The 23,230-nt window shown below is 45.0% G+C and overlaps 1 protein-coding gene across 1 annotated transcript in view; it reads left to right on the top strand.

Annotated features, from left to right (window-relative positions):
* The first annotated feature begins 4,450 nt into the window (after nt 1–4,450).
* Nucleotides 4,451–23,230, top strand: part of XPO6 (exportin 6) — a 67,654-nt gene continuing 48,874 nt past the window's right edge. The window contains exons 1-3 of the mRNA XM_040356555.1: nt 4,451–5,491; nt 15,786–15,876; nt 17,621–17,733. Coding sequence (XP_040212489.1) covers nt 5,489–5,491; nt 15,786–15,876; nt 17,621–17,733 — 207 coding nt within the window. The 5' untranslated portion in view covers nt 4,451–5,488. The remainder of the gene's footprint in view (nt 5,492–15,785; nt 15,877–17,620; nt 17,734–23,230) is intronic.

Genomic DNA, 23,230 nt, shown 5'->3' with positions numbered 1-23,230 from the left:
ACCCGCGGGGAACGATCCGGGATGAGGGCGCGGCTATTCGTTTCTAGCCGCCCCCTCGCGATCGCTCCCCAGAGCTGAAGAACGGGGAGAGCCGTATGTAAACACGGCTTCCCGTGCTTCACTGTGGCGGCTGCATTGATCGAGTGATCCCTTTTATAGGGAGACTCGATCGATGACGTCAGACCTACAGCCACACCCCCCTACAGTTGTAAACACACACTAGGTGAACCCTAACTCCTACAGCGCCCCCTGTGGTTAACTCCCAAACTGCAACTGTCATTTTCACAATAAACAATGCAATTTAAATGCATTTTTTGCTGTGAAAATGACAATGGTCCCAAAAATGTGTCAAAATTGTCCGAAGTGTCCGCCATAATGTCGCAGTCACGAAAAAAATTGATGATCGCCGCCATTAGAAGTAAAAAAAAAAGTAATAATAAAACTATGCACTATTTTGTAAACGCTATAAATTTTGCGCAAACCAATCGATAAACGCTTATTTCGATTTTTTTTACCAGAAATATGTAGAAGAATACGTATCGGCCTAAACTGAGGAAAAAAAACATTTTTATATATGATTTTGGGGGATATTTATTATAGCAAAAAGTAAAAAATATTGCATTTTTTTCAAAATTGTCGCTCTAATCTTGTTTATAGTGCAAAAAATAAAAACCGCAGAGGTGATCAAATACCACCAAAAGAAAGCTCTATTTGTGGGGAAAAAAGGACGCCAATTTTGTTTGGGAGCCACGTCGCACGACCGCGCAATTGTCTGTTAAAGCGACGCAGTGCCGAATTGTAAAAACCCCTTGGGTCATTTAGCAGCATATTGGTCCGGTCCTTAAGTGGTTAAAGGAACCAATTTAGAAAATAAAAGACGAACCTTTACAACCCCTTTGTTTCTCTGCAACTCCGTCCAGCTGCCAGGATGTAATAAAATGCGGGAACTTTCACTAAGGTCTTTTTAAAAAAGGCAGCAGTGCTTATCATGCTCTGGATTGCTTTTTGGAAGGCAGTAGAGGAGCAGCTGGCCGGTGTTCAGGAGGCGCAGTCTGGTCCCATTGATATCAATGGTCGAGTTTGACAGGCAGTGCTACCTGTCAAACTCTGCGGTCCAAGTTAAAAATACAGCGGCCAGGAAGCAAATCATCATGGTGCAGACTGTGTGCAGCCCTGTGGCAGCCACTAGCGATCATCCCAAGAGAATCCGGCAGATTGGTTGAACCCAAGTTGACCCATTAATGCCGCGTACATGGTCGTTTTTTGTGATGAAATAAAACAACGTTTTTTATCATGAAACAAAACAACGTTTTTCAAACTTCATTTTGAAAAAACGACGTTGCCCACACACCATCGTTTTTTCAAAATGCTCTAGCAAAGCGCGGTTACGTTCAGCACGTACGACGGCACTCTGTTCCATTCAAGCTCCCGTCATAACTTGCTTCTGAGCATGCGCGGGTTTAAAAACGTATTAGATCGAAACGCATCGGGAACCCGCTGACCCTACTGCTGACAGTTTTTATGCCTGATTTTATTTGCTGAAATGTGAGTGTAATTTCTTTTGTTTTTACTGCAAGTAAACCTTTACATACAGAATTACACTATATGCATCTTTGCTTTCTCTTACATTCCTTCTCTATGAGCTGCGATTTTGAACCACTTACGTGGGTCCAAATCATTTAACATCTAAGGCTATTATTGGGATTATCCTCTTCCTGGTACGTTTACTGAATTGCATCGGACCTCTCCCTCCTGCCTGCCATCTAGGACACCTCCAGAAGTGGGATACCATCAATTATAAACCTTTATGACCCATTAGGTATAAGCCTATTTTGGGTCCACTGAATCCGGTAAGCCTCCAATTACTTTCGGTGGTGGATACACTTTTGATTGTCACTCCATGCCTATGAAGACAAGTCACTTCACTGCAGATTGTTTCACTAAGTGTGGGGAGTGTTTTGACTATTGCATATGAAACCTCACCTACAAACTTTTTCTTATTTCGTTTGTGGACTCACGAATTTATAATTTATTAGTACCTTCGGTACCTTATATTGGGTTTGCATTTAGCATTCCTATCACACATGTATTTAGCGCTACACTTTTTTGTATAAAAACGTAGTTTTACCCACACACCATCATTTTTTGTGACACAAAAAACAACGTTTTGAAAAACGACATATAAAATTGAAGCATGCTCAAAGTTTTCCCCACATGGTCATTTTAAATGACGTTTTTAAAAATGTCATTTTTTTGTCATCACAAAAAACGACCGAATCTTGGCCTGTGGAAAATTCCAGCCTTAAAGCGGAGGTCCGACGTTTTTTTCTTTTTAAAAGTCAGCAGCTACAAATACTGCAGCTGCTGACATTTAAAACAAGGACAGGTATCTGCTCCCCCCTCCCCCTGAAAGGTGGCACCGGAAGGGGGGGAGGGGGATCACGACAGCGGAGGTTCCATTTTTGTGTGGACCTCCCCTTTAAAGGGGTTGTAAATGTAATTTTTTTTCCTAAATAGCTTCCTTTACCTTAGTGCAGTCCTCCTTCACTTACCTCTTCCTTCCATTTTGCTTTTAAATGTCCTTATTTCTTCTGAGAAATCCTCACTTCCTGTTCTTCTGTCTGTAACTCCACACAGTAATGCGAGGCTTTCTCCCTGGTGTGGAGTGTCATGCTCGCCCCCTCCCTTGGACAACTAGAGAGTCAGGACGCCCACTAACACACAGCTCCTTTCTCTATCTGCAACGTAGAGAGCGTCCTGACTCTCCTGTAGCCCAAGGGAGGGGGCGAGCACGACACTCCACACCAGGGAGAAAGCCTTGCATTACTGTGTGGAGTTACAGACAGAAGAACAGGAAGTGAGGATTTCTCAGAAGAAATAAGGACATTTAAAATAGGGTGACCAGACATCCCCAGTTTCAGGGGACAGTCCCCTGATTGAGGACACTGTCCCCGGACCAAGTCTGTCCCTGGTTCTGTCCCCAGATTGAATTTAATAGGGGGCAGGGGCAATTTCAAAGACAATCAGTGCAGAATTATAATTAAAAAAATTGAATTACACCCCCTCCGCTCCGCCGTGCCTACTAGCATAGGGGGGTTGTATTTTTCCCATTATCTGTACCCCTTTCTGATGATCATGTGCTGGTCGGAGCGGAGGGAATATTTCTTCTGTTCCGGGCACATGCCCATTCAGTTTCACTCGCATGTTCTTCTGCCTTGGCTCAAATCCTGGCCAGCCACCTGCCTATCTCCTTGCCTTCCCTGGCGGAGTGATCTTCCTCCGCTCCCCATCCAGTAGTAGCCGGGGCCCGAAGAGTAAGACTTGACAGACTGTGAGGTGGGCGTCAACGGGCAGAGAGTCGCTGATTGTTGCCATTACTAGTAAAGAAAATATATGTCCCCACTGCTGCCATTCTGCCAATGTATATCGGTGTGCAGCAGTCGGCAAGTGGTTAAACCCGATTACATATTTATTACACAGGTTCTGGAGCTAATTTAATGCGGATAAGGCACCAAGTAAATTTACTTATCACCTTAATCAGCCACAGAACCTGTGTAATTAATATGTGTTTGGTTTTAAAAGGATGGGGTGGCAACCCTAGTTACTTGGCGAGCCACAGCCCTGCCTGAATAATGTGTCCAGGTTTCAGAGAACCGCACACATGACTGAAAACCCGGACTGGACAGGTGATAACCCTAGATGTAGGGGACAGAGGACAGAACCACAGCATGTATATTGGACACTCCCAGAAGTGTTGAATGCTGGCCCCTCTGGTGGAAGCTGCAGTACTGGAAGTAGGAAGTACCAGCTCTAATTTTGCAGGGAACTTGTTTTTTTCCGTCACATTTGGCTACCCGCTGCCGCCATATGCGTTCCAACACTTTTACAAATGCTAAATTCTCATCGAAAAGTAATTACTAAAACGTTCACAAATTCCTTTCAGCTAAATTCTCTAGCTATATTTTTCGTCACATTTGGCTACCCATCACATTTGTAAAAGTGTTGGAACGCACACGGCGGCGTCGCGCATGCGCACTCCAGCGGGTAGCTAAATGTGATTGTATTTATATGTGACGAAGCACTTGGCTTTATTTATTTATCACTCTGGTAGGGCTGTTTTAGATCATTTTATTACTACTATATAATAAATATGAACGAGGCACACGCCAGGAATAAGATTTACACCCCTCACACATGTTGTGTGCTGATTCTACTTCCAGGAATGATAATCATTCCAGCAGCAGCACTCAGTGACTGAACGCAGTCAGCTGTTCCAGTCAGGAGATTCCTCTACCAACATGGCGGCGACAGAGACCCGCCGGCGGTCACGTGATACGTCGGCCACGACCGCTATCCCCCTCGCCCATTGGCTCCCCGGACTCGACTTTTCCCCAACCAGCATGGCGGCGGTTCTCTTCCTCTTCGCCGATTGGAGGGTCGGACCCTTCGCCGTTATCTGATTGGCTCCGTGCCCAGGCCGGCCAGGATGACTTCCGGTGGAGTTGTGGAGTACGGCGCTGTCATTTAACGAGGAAGAGGCGACTGGAGGAAACGAGCACTCCTCCCCCCACCTCCCCTGTTTTACCTTCACACACGGGACCGGAACCGGATGAAAAGAGCCCCCCCCCCGGGAGGAGTGGTGAAGGCTGACCTCTGACCTCCATCTCCAGCAAGGGTGTGGCCCCCACCTTCTTGAGGCTGACAGGGGCCCCAAGGGGTACATGTGCCAATTATCTGCCTGTGGCCTCCCACTGAGCCCCATTCTGATTCGTCCCCTCCATACAAGCTCTGCCCATTCACTGCTGTGCTCTATAGTGACCATATCCTCCATGTATATGGCTTTATTCTGAATTCTACCCCTCCTCTGTGGATGTGACCCCCCATTCACTATTATCTATAGATCTGACCCCCCCCCCCTCCTTCCTCACATCAACACCCCATTGGGGGTAACACGGGGCCCCTGAGACTTGGGGGAGGCCAATAATCTGCTCTTTGTGCACATCGGCCCCCGTTCGCATTTTAATCTTAACCCCATCGCCCTGCCTCATCTTTACCCCCCCCCACAAATTGTATTTTATATATTGATACATTGTATTTACAGATCAGGCATTAATAATCAATCTTGCATGCCAATCTCCCCTCCAGCACACCGTACCCCTCAATAGATCAGACAGTAATCGATTCTCAATGCCAGGCTCCTGCACCCCTCCATAGCTCCCCATGCCCTGCCTGGGCTGACACCGGGTGACCCCCCCTGGGAAGGGGGTGGTGTTCATGCCAACATTTTATCAGATTTAGTCTTTGATTCAGATGGGATAAGTCACCAGACTACCATCCGCCACTGTCAGTGCGATTTGTGCCATTTTTATCCATTGCTGGTCCAGAAAAAGGGGTTGGGGGGGGAGGTCACAGCTGGCAGGTGATCTGACATGAACAGTGGAAGTGACGGTGGCATCAAGTGACCCGAGAGGAGACGAGAAGCAAAACCATGGTAAGTTGGTTTAATGATGATGTGTTTTAAAGGGGGGGGGGGGTGTGTGATTGGATGGGGGGGCAACCTGGATCAGAATTGTAGAAGCTGCTGTACTTGCCTCCAGGCTTGCCAAGCTATCCGCTGGTGCAGCTGTTGGGGGATTTAAAATCCCTGCTCTTTTCCGTTCGTGCTTCCGGGACAAACCGTATCAATTCTGATTGGTCAGCACCATCACTGATAGTGCTGACCAATCAGAAACATCCTGGTCCATTCCAGAAGAACTGGACCAGCTGCAGGGGTGCTGACAGCTTGGTATCCCTGGAGGTAAGTACAAGGGGGATAGAAGGTGGGGGAGGGTGTACAGTGTTAACTGTAGTTGGTCTCTTCAAGCATGGGTTCACACTGGAGCGATTTGACGTGCAGCAATTGCACCGTCCTAATCGGTGCCCACCCCCCCCCCCCCCCGCACCGATTTCAAACATTTCTGTACTACTTTTTGCAATTTCATCTTTTCCATTGACGTGTGTGCAGAAACGCGCAAAAATATCTGTGAAATCGGGACTGTAATGCAGGAGTGAAATCGGAGCGTTCAGCTGAACTCGCACCACTTCATTCCCGCAGCTCAGTGTGAACCTGGGCTAAAGGATTAGTTCACCTTTTACAAAAAAAAAAAGCGTAAAGTTGAGCTGACACTGTACACCAAATCCCCCCTCTGGCTATGCTGAGCTGTCAGTGCCCACCCAGAGGTTTGGGATTTTGAAATCCCCGCTTTTTTTTTTTTTTTCTCTATACAGTGCCCTTGGGATGGACCAGAGCAATTCTGATTGGTCAGCGCCTACACAGTGAATTGCTTTGGTCCATCCTGAATGTGCTGCATATAGAAGAGCTGGGATTTCAAATCCCTGGTACCGGGGGGATTCGGAGGGTGTACGGCGTTGGTTCACCTTAACCTCCCTGGCTTTATGATTATTTCAGAAAAAAGGTGCTGAAAGCGGTACCATTATTTGCAAGGAAATTTGGCGTTTTATACTGTAGGCCTGTAATTTTTAGGAATAACTCACTTAAATCTGACCAAACAAGAGACTAGTAGGCATCCCGGGTATAACATTTTTTTTAAAAACAAAATTATAATATAATAAATTATTATAACAAATAATATAATTATAATAAAAATGATTCAATAATGTAATCAACTCAAAATCACTGAAATTTGCTCAGTTGCAGAATTGTCGCTGTCATTACTTTTATTTTTTTATGACGAATTTCCCCACAAATCGCTATCGCACAATTCTGCAAGTGATTATAATTTATTATCGCTGTTTTCTAGCTGCTCTAAAACCATTTTTGACATAAAGGGACACCTTTGGTTGCTATGGACAATCTACAGTTTGCAGGCAGAAAGAACAGTTTTTATTATATAAAAGAAGATGTAGGGCACACTGCAGACCACTAGGGACAAGGGGGGTGTGTATTTTTTACATACAGTACTGGAATCTATAAGATTACAGTATACTGTATGTAATGTGTTTGTTTACGTTTTTGAATTTGGCTCCGTTCTCCGCCCCCGTGCGTCGTAACGTCGCAGGGAACGGAGATCGGCGGCACAGGAGGACACTGTGTAAATTGAGCGAGGTCCCGCTCGCTCACACAGCGCGGTGGCATCGCTGGATCCAGGGACAAGGTGAGTAACTTTGTCTGCTGCTGCAGCGAGGCGAGCCCGAGTCTGACTCGGGGTTACCGCTTTTGGTATGAAAATCTCACCCTGAGTCAGACTCGGGAATACCGCTAGGAGGGTTAAAGTGGTAGTAAAGTCTGTTTTGCTACCTTTACCTTTAGGTAAGCTTATAATAAGGCTTACCTGTAGGTAAAATGAATATCTCCTAAACCTCCACCATTGTAGGAGATATTACAATGACTAATAGCGGGGGATGTCACTGGCGCTCTTAATGGATGGCATGCTGTCCATTGAGAAAGCTGTGTCGTAGCCGTGACTCCCACACGCAGGCTTTGCGTCCTCACAGCTTGGCCATTCAAACGAATGGAGCCCATGAACCTGGCAGGAAGACCGGGTGAAGATGGAAGCCCTGTCAGCATTGTAGGGCTTAGTTTTACAGGTAGGTCTGTCTTAATGTGCTAGTATGCAATGCATACTAGCACATTATGACATTACTTTGCAGGGGGACTGAAAGTTGTTGTGGTGTGTGTGTTTTTTTTATTTATTATTAGTGGTAGTAGTTACTATTGCTATTACAGAAATGGTGAACCAACACTTTAAGCTGGCCTACACTGATGAGCTGACTGAAACTTGCTTCCTGGGTGGCCCGGTCAGGTCCCTACTACCCAACATCCTTCTATTGGGAAAAAAAATCAAAGGTTCTGGCCAGAACAATATCGGCCTATCCATCCAATCAGATGTAGCTGCTGCTGATGGGGGTAAGATTTCAGAATTACCATATCACCAGTGGGAGATTCATCCATCACTGCTGTATAGTGCAGATGGAGGAATCTGCAGGCTGAATGGGGAAAAAAAGAAATCGAACATTGGGGACATGCTATATAAAGCTGGTCATACAATCTCTGTCTCCTGCAGTGTTTTTCCTGATGCCAACATGGTAGCAGATGTGGTAGTGTGCTGCCATGGATTGGCACCAGGAAAGGAAAATTACAGGAAGTATTTGGTACAATTTTTCCCGTTTTTTACTCCCATGTTGCAGGTCTGTAGGCTCCAGTCATCTCTTCTAGTATGTCTGAAGTCTTGGACAGTTTTCTGTCGTATACAGAATATTACATGCTGCCCTTTGGAGCTGTTAGGGACCACATTTGTGGCCCCCTACACCATGTAAGTGGCTGACCAGAGTGTGCTGTGAGTCTGCTGGGGCTGCTGATGTCGCATTCAAGATGGCAGAGCCCAGGACAAGTCTTAAAGGGTCACTAAAGGAAAAACATTTTTTTGCTGAAATGACTGTTTACAGGGTATAGAGACATAATAGTTAACTGATTCCTTTTAAAAATGATTACAAATAGATAAAAATCAATCCTATAATGTGCCTGCAGGTTAGTTTCACTTTGAAACTGGTTTCATGTTCCTGTGAACTAGAGAGACACACAGAACAAAAACAAACCTATCCAGGACAGTGTTTTGTTTTTAAAATGAATCTGATTGGTTCTGTTAAAGAGGAGTTCCACCCAAATTTGGAACTTCCTCTTATCCCACTCCTCTCCCCCTTACATGCCACATTTGGCATGTAATTTTTTTTGGGGGGGAGTGGGGGCTTCAGCACGAGTGGGACTTCCTGTCCCACTTCCTCCTTCCTGTAGGCGACTAAGCTTAATCGCCTTCAGGAAGTGGCTGCTGTAGGCGATCGCCTAGGACACGTCACAGGTCCTAGGCGATCTCCTGGCCAATTACACGGCGCGGGGCCGCGCCGCTCGCGCATGCGCAGTGCCGCTCGCGCATGCGCAGTGGGTGCCCGGCCGTGAAGCCGAAAGCTGTCACGGCCGGGTGCCCACACTGAAGATGAAGACGCCGGCCGGGGAGGGGGGGAGAGGAGCGGAGCCCCGGCCGGCGGAGCGCTGGAGCAGGTAAGTGCCTGTTTATTAAAAGCCAGCAGCTACACTTTTTGTTGCTGCTGACTTTTAATAAACATACAAATGGCTGGAACTCCCCTTTAAGTTTTAGACACACAGTAATGACAGCTTAGACCACGCGAAAAGCTCCCAGTACGATGGTTATAAGGAGCCAGACAAGCAGGAAGTGTGGAGATCAGAGCAGAATTACAGCAACTTCAAAGCAAAAACTAACAATAAGGACATGAAACCAGTACTGCAGTAAGGTAAAGGAAGCTATTTAGCTAAAAAAAAAAAAAAATTCATTTAGTGATCCTTTAAGGTTCTTTGATAACTACACCAGGGGGGCTTTTACAGGTGTTTTAAACAACTTGTGTAAAATGCATTACTAGGTTTGTTTTTATTTTCTAAATGGGTTCCTGTAAGCTAGTGCATTGTTGGTTCACTTACCTTTTCCTTCCATTTCCCTTCTAAATGTTTGTGTTTTTTTTTTCTTTTTTTTTTTCTTTGTCTGAATTTCTCACTTCCTGTTTCACCCCAGTAAGCTGTTCTGGCTGATTAACCCCCAGCCAGAATGGCTCGGATGTTGGGGGAAAGCTTACTGAGGAGAAACAGGAAGTGAGGAATTCAGAGGGGGGGGGGGGGACATTTTAGAAGGGAAATGGAAGGAAAAGGTAAGTGAACCAACAATGCACTAGCTTAAAGGAACCTATTTAGAAAATAAAAAAAAAAACGAACCTTTACAACCCCTTTAAGGCCCCTTTCACATGGGCTGTATCGGGTTTTTCCCTGCTGAGCTGGGCAGCCAGATGTAAACAAACTTGTGTCCATTTACACCCGACTGCCCTTCGAGCCAGCCAGAGGGGAACGGATCCCCTTCCGTTTTTGTTTTTGGCGGATTGAACCCGGAGGAAGCTGGATGTAAAAGGACACAAGTCCATTCAGGGCTGTGGAGTCGGTAGATAAATGTTCCGACTCCTCAGTTTTATGTACTTCCGACTCAGACTCCCCGACTCCTCTGTATTAATATGCAAATGTATTTTATACATTCCTTGAGGGAAAGAAACGCAACCTACCACAGGACTACTGGCTGGGAAGCCAACAGTCTACTGTATTGCACAGTTTAAGCAAAAGACAAACACAATGAAAACAAAGTTTTATAAAAAAAAAATGTATTAATCAAAAAAGTGGCTGGATAGTAGCAGCAGGCATAAACATCAGGAACAGGATCTTTACCAGTTCAAAAATACAAACCACATTATTTGGTTGTTTTAGAACAAAAACAAAGCTTATCTATAATGAACCAAAAACAAAATCTGTAAAACCTAGAAATGGTTTATATTAATCTTGAAATGTAGTTCTAGGCTTAGCAAATGAAAATCAATTCAATGTAGAGTTCTAAGGAAGAGAATTGCCTCTGCCAGATCCTCTTTCATAGAGGCTCTTAAGTCAGACTTTATTATTATTAGGGCTGAAAATAATCTTAGAGAGGTAGTTGGGCTGCTGCTTTCTCCTTTGTGTGCTTATCTGCTGCTGAAGATAGGGCAGTGGGAGGATCCAGGAAGGGGCATTTATTATAAAACATGATTTTCCTAGGAGAATCCCATAGTCATGTTTAAAGTTTAAGCTAACAATCGGAGTTTACAAGTTTTTATAGCCTTAGCTAAATGACAGCAGTTTTTCCAATGGTTTACAGCTTCAGTCTTGAATTATTGGCCCTCCATTCCCTTCACTTATACAAGTGTCTCACTCTCTAGTCCTGCAAAAAACATATTTATTTAATCCCTTATCAGTGAGAGGCTAGGTTACACATGGACGCTGCGTTCCCTGTAAAAGCAGAACACAACACTATGGAAAGTATAAGTATTGCCGCTCCTAATTGTGCGTTGCGTGCCATATAGTGAAGCACATGAAAAGCATGCTTCTTCACGGTCACTTAACGTATTCATTTTGCGGTTACGTGAGGCACTGCATGCATTGGTCTTTATTCTTACAGTAGAGAAGTCATTAATTATAACTTTTTGTGAATTGGGACATTTAAACTTGCTTTTTTTTTTTTATTCCAATCTAAATTTAGTAGGAGTCGGAGTCGGTGCATTGTTTGCCGACTCCAGGTACCCAAAATTTCCTCGACTCCGACTCCACAGCCCTGAGTCCGTTTACACATGGTACTCTATAGAGGATTATGGAGGGTCTGATTGGGTTTGGCTGAAAAATAGACAGTTGGACCCAATCAGCCCCCCCCATATAGACAAATGACAGCGGATGGGAACCCCTCTCGTTCTGGGACAACGTTGTATGATGTCGCCCACTTTCGCGCTGCCCCGATCTCGGTAAAGAGCCGATGACATGGCTCTTTACCCATGTGATCAGCTGTGTCTAATCGCAGCCGATTACATGTAAACACGCAAGCGTCGTTAAGCGGTTCTCCTCTCCTCACACTGACTGACCGAGTGTGAGGAGAGCTGATCAGTGGCATTTTCTCACAGGGGTAGACCTGTACTGATCATCGGGGGCACTAATTATCCGTGCAGCCCCATGAGTGATGCTAATTTGTGCCCATCAGTGGTGCAAGTTGGTGCCTTCTCATCAGTGAGGGAAAATAATTACCCATATTTATCGGCGTATAACACGCACCCTAACTTTAAGAGGGAAGTTTCAGGGAAAAAACATTCCACAGCCCCCTGCGTATAACACGCACCCTAACTTTAAGGCCTCGTACACACGACCGAACATGTTTGCTGAAACTGGTCCGCGGACCAGTTTCCGCGGACATGTTCGGTCGTCTGTACGGCTGACCGGACAATTTTCTGGCGGATCAGACAGGTTTCCAGCAGACAAAAATTTCTTAGCATGCTAAGAAACATGTCCGCTGGAAGCCTGTCCATCGGACATGTTCGGTCGTCTGTATGACTCACCTGACATGTCCGCTTGGCCGAAAGCCCTCGCATGCGTCGAAGTGATTTGACGCATGCGCGGAAGCATTTAACTTCCGGGTTCGCGCACGTCGCCGCGTCATCGTCACGTCACCGCAGATTTTGGTTTGATGGTGTGTACAACCATCAGACCAAAATCTCTGAGCGGACATGTCCGATGAAACCGGTCCGTGGACCGTTTTCATCGGACAGATCCCCTCGTGTGTACAAGGCCTTAGAGGGAAGTTTCAGGAAAAGTTTTTCAGAAAAATCATTCCACAGCCCCCTGCGTATAACACGCAGGCACAGTTTACCCTCTATTTTCAGGGTAAAAAAGTGTGTTATACGCCAATAAATACAGTACTTATTTACAACAGTTTCTGACAAAAAAAAATTCTGATTTATTTTTTGCAAAAAAAAAAAAAGAAACCCAGCAGTGAATAATTACCACCAAAAGAAAGCTCTATTTGTAAAAAAAAAAATATTATTTGGGTACAGCATTGTTTGACAGCACAATTGTCATTTAAAGTTTGACCACGCTGAAAATTTGGCCTGGGCAGGAAGGGGGTGAAAGTACCCAGTAGGCAAGTGGTTAAGGATGCTAGGCCCTGTTGTCAAGCCTTCAGAAGGATCCAATAAGGCTCCACCTGTAATTAGTATACTTTGGTAGGCCTTGACCCCATCTAAAGTCTAAGGGCAAGCAGTATTCAGTAGTTTTAAGATGTTGAACCAGGTGAAGACCCCCTTTGAGAAAGTTGCACCTCCATTGGAACTGTTTTTTATTAATTTGGACCTTGTGCCTTTTCAGTTACTAGTGGAGCCTTGCTGCATTCCTCATACTGCCTGGTACACATTATTTGGAGGGACTACTATGTGTAAACCCTCTTTAATGCCATTTATGATCAATAACTTTTATTGTACCCCTTTTGGGTATACCATTTTGACAGTATTTGTAATGCCTTTCTGGGTAATGTGTTGTACTTTTTTTTTTTTTTTTTTTTTTTTTTTTTATGGATAATCTCAGAACATGGGTGATCACCCAATTGGATGTTTTATTTTATAACGTGCTGTAGACAAAGGGATCCAAAGTTGTTGGGATGGACAAGACTTACAGCAAGTCATTGATTCAGAATTCCAGAAACCATCTGCTCCTATTTTTACAGTGACATATTTTTATTTAATTATTTTTTTTCCGGTCAATAGGTTATTGATTTCAGAGAAGTCTTATAAAAAGGTATTCCAAACATTAAGGCTCCATGCACACTGAAGCTGATAAACTGCAGTTTATTGGCGTTTTGGCTTTTTTTTTTTTAAAGCCCATAAACTGAACTCTATGTTAGCCTATGTGCCCATGCACACCTGGGCGTTTTTTAGTGTTAATGAGCTTTGGAGTTTATTGGCTTTTTTCTGAACGCCCGAAATTTGCGTTCAAAGTGCAGTTTTTGGCTGGAAAAAATGCTGAAAAATGCTTAAACGCCGGTGCCAGCGTTAGCGTTTTTTAACCAATTGGGAAAAAAAAAAAAAAGCTACGCTGATTAAAGCTATTGCAAAAACGCTAAACGTTGAAAGGCTCCCTGCAAAGCTACTGGCATTTTTTTATAGCTTTTTATCAGCTTCGGTGTGCATGGAGCCTAGATGCGCAATAAAGGCAAAAACAATTGCTCCAGCATGTTATCAGGTATAACTGGACAACCGGGGATGAAAACATTTTCAGGGGTTAAAGGGGTTGTAAAGGTTAGTTTTTTTATTTTCTAAATCGGTTCCTTCAAGCTAGTGCATTGTGGGTTCACTTACCTTTTCCTTCCATTTCCCTTCTAAATGTTTTTGTTTTTCTTTGTCAGAATTTCCTACTTACTGTTCCTCAGTAAGCTTGCCCCCATCACCTGAGCCATTCTGGTTGGAGGTTAGTCAGCCAGAACAGCTTACTGAGGAGGAACAGGAAGTGAGAAATTCAGACAAAGAAAAAAAACATTTAGAAGGGAAATTGAAGGAAAAGGTAAGTGAACCAACAATGCACTGGCTTAAAGCAGAGTTCCACCTAAAAATGGAACTTCCGCTTAACCCACTCCTCGCCCCCTTACATGCCACATTTGGCATGTCATTTTTTTGGGGGGAGTGGGGGCTTCAGGAGAAGGGGACTTCCTGTCCCACTTCCTCCTTCCGCCGAGGGGCTGGAAAGGCGATTAGCTTAATCGCCTTTTTGCAGCCCCTCCCTGTAGGCGAGCGCCTGTCCAATCGGACGGCCCCGCTCGCGCATGCGCAGTGGGTGCCCGACGTGAAGCCGAAAGCTGTCACTGCCGGGTGCCCACACTGAGAATGAAGACGCTGGCGAGGAGCGGAACCCCCGGCCGGCGTGTCGCTGGAGCCGTGGAGCAGGTAAGTGTCTGTTTATTAAAAGCCAGCAGCTACACTTTTTGTAGCTGCTGACTTTTAATAAACTTAAAAATGGGTGGAAAACCCCTTTAAAGGAACCTGTTTAGAAAATAAAAAACGAACCTTTACAGCCACTTTAATGGTCAGGTGATTTTACCATTTATTTATTCTTTAGCATAGTATAACAAATAAAGTAATATAAGGGCAAGGGTTCAGGCCACCGATATTACAAAAGAACAAAAAGGGGAAATGGCCGAAAAGTAAACTTTATTTTTTATTTTTATTTTAAACCTATCCACCGTGGTGCTGTTCTAGGTCTGGGAGGGGCAGGTTCTCTTTTATATTTGCTATCTGAATGGTTGAAAGCGTTGTTACAACCTTCAGCATGGATGATTCATGCAGGAAATGAGTAAATACTACACCTTGTTGTAAGCACGACTGATGTCTACATAGACCATTGGAGGAACATTTTAGGAGGATGTAGCTGCCTACTACTTAGAAATAAATAACGGGGCTGATTTACTAAAGGACTTGAGAATGTTTGCAGAATAAATGGTGTGAAGTTTCACTTCAGTTCTCTAATCATGTGAAATGAAAATGTACTTGTTTCATCTGCACATGATTGGAAAAATTGAATAGTCACATTTATGTAAACGTTCTTTAATCCTTAAATCAACTCTGATACGCTGCGCCGATCCATTTCTATGTGGATCTGGCCCTCTATGTTTTGCTTAGTGAAGAATTCATTATTGATAGAATCCTACTCCGATAGAAATACATGGGTTGCCATTCCCAATATTATATTAAACAAAAAAAGCTAGCAGCCTATTTATCCAATTGTCTTCTAATACCCTGTACACACCATCCAAAAATCGTACGAAAAATTTCGCTTTCGAGACGATCGTACGATAATCGGATACAGAGCTTCCGAGAGCCGATCAGGACAGTTCATCCGATTTTTATTCTATCGGACGTGCACAGATTTTTTTTTCGTACAAAGCCAGATCGTACGATTTTCGTTTAATTAGTACAGCTGCGTTCGAAAATGCATTACAACACAGGACATCACTTCCGATTTTTTTTATTCTGCCGTACGAGAATTTTGGTGACTTTAGTAAACTCATCAGAGATTAGCCTACAAAAAAAAAAGACGATCATTTGTCCGATAATCGGATCGTGTGTACCGGGCATAACTTTAGCTTATTTTTTAGTAGGCATTGGCAATAAAACCTGGAAGCGTGATTGGTTTCTATGTAGAGCTGCACCAGATTTTTCACTCTTCAGTTTTGGTAAATAACCCCCACCAGGTCTGATTAAAGCAACATCCTGCTACTTCTTTATTGTGTGTAATATAAATAAATAAATTTATGTATATATATATATATATATATTTTTTTATGCATTCTTTTCATAAGACGATTCATGTTCAAATTTGCCCATTGTTTTTCTGTGTGCAGGCGTCCGAAGAGGCCTCGCTGAGAGCCCTGGAGAGTCTTATGACAGAATTCTTTCACACAAGCACTTCCAATGAACGGAAAAGAGAAATTGGTAAGAGAATCAGTTGGAAGGCATGTGAGCATCGGCCATGTTATACGATTCAGATGTATTTGCAGTGTAAATTTAATTGTCAAGTTGCGGCCATGTGTTAGGATTTGGGTGTATTTGCACATGGTACGGTGTACTAGGTGATGGAGGGCTGCCGATGTGCCTCAAAAACCCTTAGTCTTTTTGTAATGTGGTTATTGCCCAAAGGGCAGGGTGTAAGTTTTAGCTTGCCATTTATCTCTCTGACCTGATAATTGGAAATGTCTAGCTGTCCTATTCTATAGATATCGGGTACTCATTTTGTGCTAAAAGTGCATATTAATCTGTTTTTAAATGGGGTTCTATTTGTATGCATATTACCTAAAGGAGGTCCTACATTACAGACCCCAAAAATGTGCCCAGTTATAAGGGGGCATCGTAAAGTGATTGCTAACCCTCGCCCAGTAAAACAACCCTTTCGGTTTAAGATGGCAATGGAAGGCAAAATGTCTCTGTGACACTTTGCTACAATGTAAAGTAGTGAGTGTGCAGCTTGTATAACAGAGCACATTTGCTGTCCCTTCAAAATAACTCAACACACAGCCATTAATATCTAGACCGCTGGCAACAAAAGTGAGTACACCCCTAAGTGAAAATGTCCAAATTGGGCCTGATTAGCCATTTTCCCTAAAAATAGCGCCTGCAAAGCGACCTGAAAGAGCCGCTGCTGTCTCCAGTGTGAAAGCCCAGAGGACGGTACTAAAAGGTCCTTCTAGCAGCATCTTTGGAGCGGTGTGTGTATACTGCTCCTGCCCTTTAACCCTTTCTCAACTGCTAGTGGGGGGGATAAAAGCACCTGGCTAGCGTCCGAATAGCGCAGAAAAATGTATGGTAAAGCGCTGCTAAAAACAGCGAAGCTTTACCGCCAACCCCGCCCCAGTGTGAAAGGGGCCTAAGTCACGAATGGGAGTGTCTGCATTCATTCTAATCGGTTGATTACATTCTTTGTTACAACTTTTAATAAGAATCGGCCTAAACCCTTTTTTTGTGTATTTATACACTATTTTAAAGCGGTGTTTCACCCTAAAAAACAAGTTTTCTAGCATTCCATCAAGCATACTAGCGCGAGCTACAGTATGCCTTTTTTTTTTTTTTTTTTGCACCGTACTCAGTTTAATCCTGTAGTGAAGTTTCAGACTCCCTGCAGGGAATGGGCGTTCCTATGCAGAGGGAAGATGATTGACGGCCGGCTATGGCGCGTCACGCTCCCCGAAGATAGCCGAAATAGGACTTGCCTCTTCACGGTGCTATACGGCGCCTGCGCACAGACATCGGAGCTGACTGCGCAGGCGCCGTGAAGAGGCAAGTCCCATTTCCGCTATCTTCGGGAAGCGTGACGCGCCATAGCCGGCCGTCAATCATCTTCTCTGCATAGGAACGCCCATTCCCCGCGGGGAGTCTGAAACTTCACTACGGCAGTAAACTGTGAGTACGGCGCCCAAAAATATAATGAAGGCGTACTGTAGATCGCGCTAGTATGCTTGATGGCATGCTAGAAAAAAACATTTTTTTTAGGGTGAACCCCCGCTTTGAGGCCCATGGTGTGTTCAGAAACTAAAGGACTCTGCGGTAAGGAGCCCTTTGACTTTTTGTGAAGGCTCCAATAGGGGCACAGTAGATCCACATAAATAGTGTTGTTTTTTTTTTTTTTAAGAATGCAGTAAAGTTGTCTTGTTGACGTTTCAAATTCTCTTTTTTTTTTTTACAGAGGCTTTACTGAATAATTTTGCTCAGCAGCTTGGAGCCTGGAGGTTCTGCTTCTACTTCCTGTCCAGCTCACACAATGATTATGTGTTGATGTACAGCCTCAGCGTCTTTGAGGTAAGACCATAGGATAATAAAGTATGTTACATTGTTACAGTTGTAACAGTCTTAGAAGTTGCACAAGAATGTTAAAATTGTTGGTTTTTTAGTTTATCAGCATGCAAAAAGTACCTGTAAATTCAGCCAAATTGTTAACCTTTGCCTTTGGTTTGGCTTGGTGTTTGCATTTGGACCACAGCAGGAAACGGTGATGTAATGGGTGTCATGGCTATTAGCAAAGCCACTCTCCTATTACCAATCACTTGGTGGGTCAATAGGCAGTTGACCACACCTAGGCTCAGCTGCGATCTTTGGCAGTGGTAGCTGTTCTTGGGTGTCACAGGGAAATGGACACAGAGGCGCCCATTAACTACTCCTCTAGCTGGTGTGTCCTTCTCCTACAGAACTCTGGTCAAATGACAAGGCCAATTGGAAATATTAATTATAGGTTAATTGAGAGCACTCGCCTCCCACCCTTTTACCAACAACCTCGCCTTTTTAAAACGGTGATTTTTTTTTTTTTTTTTTTTCACCTTAATGCATTCTAAAACTTCTGACGCTGAGCGCGCCCCCCCCCCCGTTTAACCCACCTGAGCCTGTTTCCACATGGTACTCTACCCCTCTGCCGATTGTCTTGGCTCTTGATTGGATAGATTGATAGCAGCTCAGCCATTGCCTCCCACTGCTGTCAATCGAATCAATGACGTGGGGGGAGGGGCCGAGTCCTGTATTCTATGTGAATGTACACAGAAGCAGGACTCGAGATTGTGCCCGCATGGGTGTCCACCTTAAGAGAGCCTTCTGCAACGTGGGCACTCGATGCAGGGAGGAGCTACCGGTGCCGCTGGGGGACCCCAGAAGTCGAGGATCGGGGACACTCTGTGCAAAACGACCTGCACAGTGGAGGTAAGTATGACTTTGTTATTAAAAAAAAAGGGGGGGGGGGTTTTACTACCCCTTTTAACATTTTCACTGGGTTATTTTTAAAAACGTACTTGCGTGCCAAGTGATTGTGGTTATCTGTAGGTATCTGGCATACCTGAGAGCTAGTTGTATCTTCCAGGTTCTTGCTGGCCCACCGATGATTCATATGGACCACAGTGCGTCACCAGAGAGCAGGCTGCAAGAACCAGAAAGAGTCAACCAGCTCCCTGATGACACACTGTAGTGCTGGTGTCTCGTCAGAATGTGTAATGGAAGTGATGTTTCATCGCCGCCATCTTGCTACACCCCACGCTCCTCCACAGTAAGAATACTCTGAGAAGGGGGAAAGTGGACATCGAGTTTTGCATTTTACATGTATTTTTAACAGTAAAGTGAGTTTATATAGTGAAATACAGTACTTGGAACTCCGTCTGACTCGTTAGATGTTGAATTTTTAAAAGCCGTGGCAAGCCTGGTCATCTCCTAGGTTTGCTAATCTAACAGAAGTACGCTGCTTTAATAATTCAACATCTAAACATTCATACAGAGTTCTAAGTACTGTATTTCACTATATAAACTCACTTTACTGTTAAAAATAAGTGTAAAAATGCAAAACCGTACCCTGAGGCCTTCTGGGATGTGGGCAACCAATATGTCATTCTGCCCTAGGCAAGAATCTAGGAAGTACAGGGGGGTTCCCCAAAATGGTTTAAAAGAAAAGGTCCTAATGTGTTAGAAGATGGGGGGCAATGCTTGGAAAGATAAAAAGTGTGTAGGGAGGGTGAAGGACCTCATTAATGTCTTCTCCCCTTTTTTTTTTTTTTTTTTTTTTTATTCGAAAGTGTGACGGTATCGGTATGATATCCCCGTCAACGTTCCCTTCTTCCCATAACGAAAATCACCCCAATAGTCCACGAGGAGGGATATCCCTGGAATCGCCCAGAAAGCCACACATGCCAAGCTTACTGCTGGAACCAAGACACTTTATTGACACAAAAACTCAGCTTATATGTGGTTACAGCCTGTTAGGAACGCCCCCCCTCACACAGTGGGGTTTCCCATACAGGTTATAGGAGACAAGTCGGAGCCGACCATGCAGACACGTTTCTTTAGATAAAGACATCAGGGGAGTTAATTAATACACTGAAGCAATCAGAATAATTAACATACTACTTCTCTAATCATTTAGCCTGATGATACAATACACATCTTTTAAGGGTAAACACAGATCTTCTTTACACAACACAATAGATCAATTAACCTTTAGAATAGTGAGGGGACATTAGCACGTCAATAACCGGTCAGAGGAATGAATCACACATGAAATTCCTTTCTACCTCTACCCATGGCTAGCAGGGAGCAGTATACTGAGACATATAGGCAAATGTATCACAATGGCCCCCCTTTTGCTCCCTGCTCCGGCAAATCCGGTTGGACCTTCCCTGGTCCAGTAGGGTTGACGGGTTCAGAGCTTTTAGTCCGAGGTTAACTCCGTTTGGCATGACTGACCTCCCTTGGCAACTGCTTCAGACTCAGGTATGTCACCGGGTCGTCAGATCACACGCCGTCCCCAAGTCTTTGTGCGATCTGCAAAGTCACCAGAAGTCAGTGTGAAGACAGCGAATGGGTCTGTGCGCCGCCGTCTAGGTGTCCCGCTATGGGAGGGGGCAGGTTATGGCTCTGAAGTGACAATCACAGGAGATTCATAAAAAGAAAAAGTTATATTTGTTGAAATGCTGTAGCACTGGTGCTCAGAGTCCGGGGGGGGGGAGGGGACTCAGAGCCCCATAAGGTCAGCCACCCCCTGCTCCCTCCGCAGCCGCCGGTTCTCCTCTTGGAGCTTCTCCAGCTCCATCTCCAGTTCATGGAGCCTGGGGGGGTCAGCCTGCTGTGACCTCAGGTGGTTGTTCTCCTCCTCCATGTGGCTTATGCACTCCTCCAGCTCTATGTACTCACGGATCAGATCCTGCTTGCTCATGTCCTTTAGGCTCTCCACGTGGTCCTTCATCATCAGGAACTGGATGGTGGTGTAAGGGGCCACCGGTGGGCCCTTGGCGAACATCTCGGCCCGCATCTGGGACGCCCGCTGCGACTCCCTCTCCTCCAGTCGCTTCTTCTCCTCCCAGGTCAGCTTGTTATACGGCTTCCAGGACCTCTTCTTCTTGAAGGGTGGCCGGCGGTGCCTCTTTCTGCCCAGCTCCCTCCAGGGCCCCTCCGGCTCAGGGCTGGAGCCCATGACCAGCTGACAATGGTGTTCCCTGTTGTCCGTAATAGCAGATTGTACCATGAGGGCTTCGTAAGGGGTGCCCAATGGTTCTTCCCGACCCCGCTCCTGGGGATCCCAAGCCGAGTCTACACAATGGGCTGCTGCTGGTGGGCGGTACCCAGGTTGAGACCAATTTGACCTGGTGTTGTCATTCATGGGGCAATTCTGCTTGAAGTGACCCAGCTGTTTGCACCGGAAGCAGCGTTGTTCGTTGCCCTCCTGGCGTGGATAGCGAGGGCTAGATGTCACCGGTCTGTTAGGAGGTTGGTATCTAGCGGCTGGTGGGTGTGAGGGCACCGTTTGTGGTGGAGGTTGTTCCTGTGGTGTGATCTGGTTCGTCTTGCGAGTATCCGCATATTCATCCGCCAACTTAGCGGCCTCTGGTAGAGTCATGGGCCTGCGATCTCTCACCCAATCTTTGACATCCGTCTGGATGTGATTGTAAAATTGCTCCAGGAGCATTAGTTGCAAAATGTCCTCTGCGGTGGTGGCCTGGCTGCTGTTAGCCCAGTTAGAGGCCGACCGGGACAACTGGCATGCCCATTCCGCATAAGAGTCTTTCGTGGTTTTGCGTGAGTCCCTGAACTTCTGTCGGTGGGACTCTGGGGTTACTGCATAACGAGCCAGGAGCACTTCTTTAACCCGGGCGTAGCTATGGATATCCTGATCTGGCACGGTCCGGAAAGCATCAGAAGCTTTGCCTGACAGTTTGCCTGACAATATTGCGACCCACTCTCCTCTAGCTATTCGGTGCAGGTTACATTGTCGCTCAAAATCCGCCAGGAAGTTATCAATCTCACAGTCCTTTTCATCAAAAGCTTTAAAAGCGCTAAACGGAATCTTCCTTGCGTCTGCTGTGCTGTACTCACTGTTTGGAGAAGGTGCGGCTGCTTGTTGGACTGCTGCCAGTTTTAACTGTAGTTCTGTGTTTACTAACAGGTCCATCACTTTCAGTACCACATCCGGCGTTGGGTTCGGGCCGAACCACGCTAGCTTCTCTCTCATTAGCTTGTTGGCTGGCGATTCCTCCTCCTGAATCACTGGTGTCTCCATCTCTTGTACTGCTGGCGTTGCTGCAATCCCGTCCTCCTGGTCTAGCTCCATTGATTCTGCTATGATGACCCGCTTGGTTTTGTTGCTAGCAATCCTTCCACGAACTTCCAGTAGTTCTTCCAGTGTCTGCTTGGAATCCGGGTGTAAAGGAGAGTAGAAGGGAAAATCCCGCTGCTGCCAACCAATTTGTGACGGTATCGGTATGATATCCCCGTCAACGTTCCCTTCTTCCCATAACGAAAATCACCCCAATAGTCCACGAGGAGGGATATCCCTGGAATCGCCCAGAAAGCCACACATGCCAAGCTTACTGCTGGAACCAAGACACTTTATTGACACAAAAACTCAGCTTATATGTGGTTACAGCCTGTTAGGAACGCCCCCCCTCACACAGTGGGGTTTCCCATACAGGTTATAGGAGACAAGTCGGAGCCGACCATGCAGACACGTTTCTTTAGATAAAGACATCAGGGGAGTTAATTAATACACTGAAGCAATCAGAATAATTAACATACTACTTCTCTAATCATTTAGCCTGATGATACAATACACATCTTTTAAGGGTAAACACAGATCTTCTTTACACAACACAATAGATCAATTAACCTTTAGAATAGTGAGGGGACATTAGCACGTCAATAACCGGTCAGAGGAATGAATCACACATGAAATTCCTTTCTACCTCTACCCATGGCTAGCAGGGAGCAGTATACTGAGACATATAGGCAAATGTATCACAGAAAGTATTCCTACCCCAATTAGTTTTTTAAGCTAGAAATCCTTTGGTTTACATTAAACACAATATTTGCCAAATCGGGTTAATTTTGTACACTTGCTGTCCTAGATTGCATACTAGCTTGCAGCATCTCTCTGCAAATCCAGCAATTAAATATCCCCACCAATACCTAGTCTATGTATTATATTCTAAATCATTCTTCTACATGTGTATAGTTTTATTTTATGACTTGTTATATGGAAAATGTATCGTATCATGCTTTAGCAGGACTTGACTTCCCAGTACCTGGATCATGTCATATGCTTTTTTTTTCTATAACTTTGAGCCAGCAGCTTAATTGGACAACACGCTCCACTCCCAGGCCTTCTACCAAAGGTTCATGTCAGGTGAAGTGTGTAACTTGACCGGCATGGACATCTGTTATCGGTCCTGTGCAGAAGTGAGAGGTGCTTGGCTCCCCGTCCCAGCGCTGGCATAAACTAATCCAATGTGGAAGGGAAAAAATTCAGAACACAAGAACTGCATGACCCAGACCT

This window comes from Rana temporaria, chromosome 6 (assembly GCF_905171775.1).
Source record: "Rana temporaria chromosome 6, aRanTem1.1, whole genome shotgun sequence".
NCBI classification, from domain to species: Eukaryota; Metazoa; Chordata; class Amphibia; order Anura; family Ranidae; genus Rana; species Rana temporaria.
Note: the sequence above shows the minus strand (reverse complement) of the source record. Positions and strands in the feature narration are given on the sequence as shown.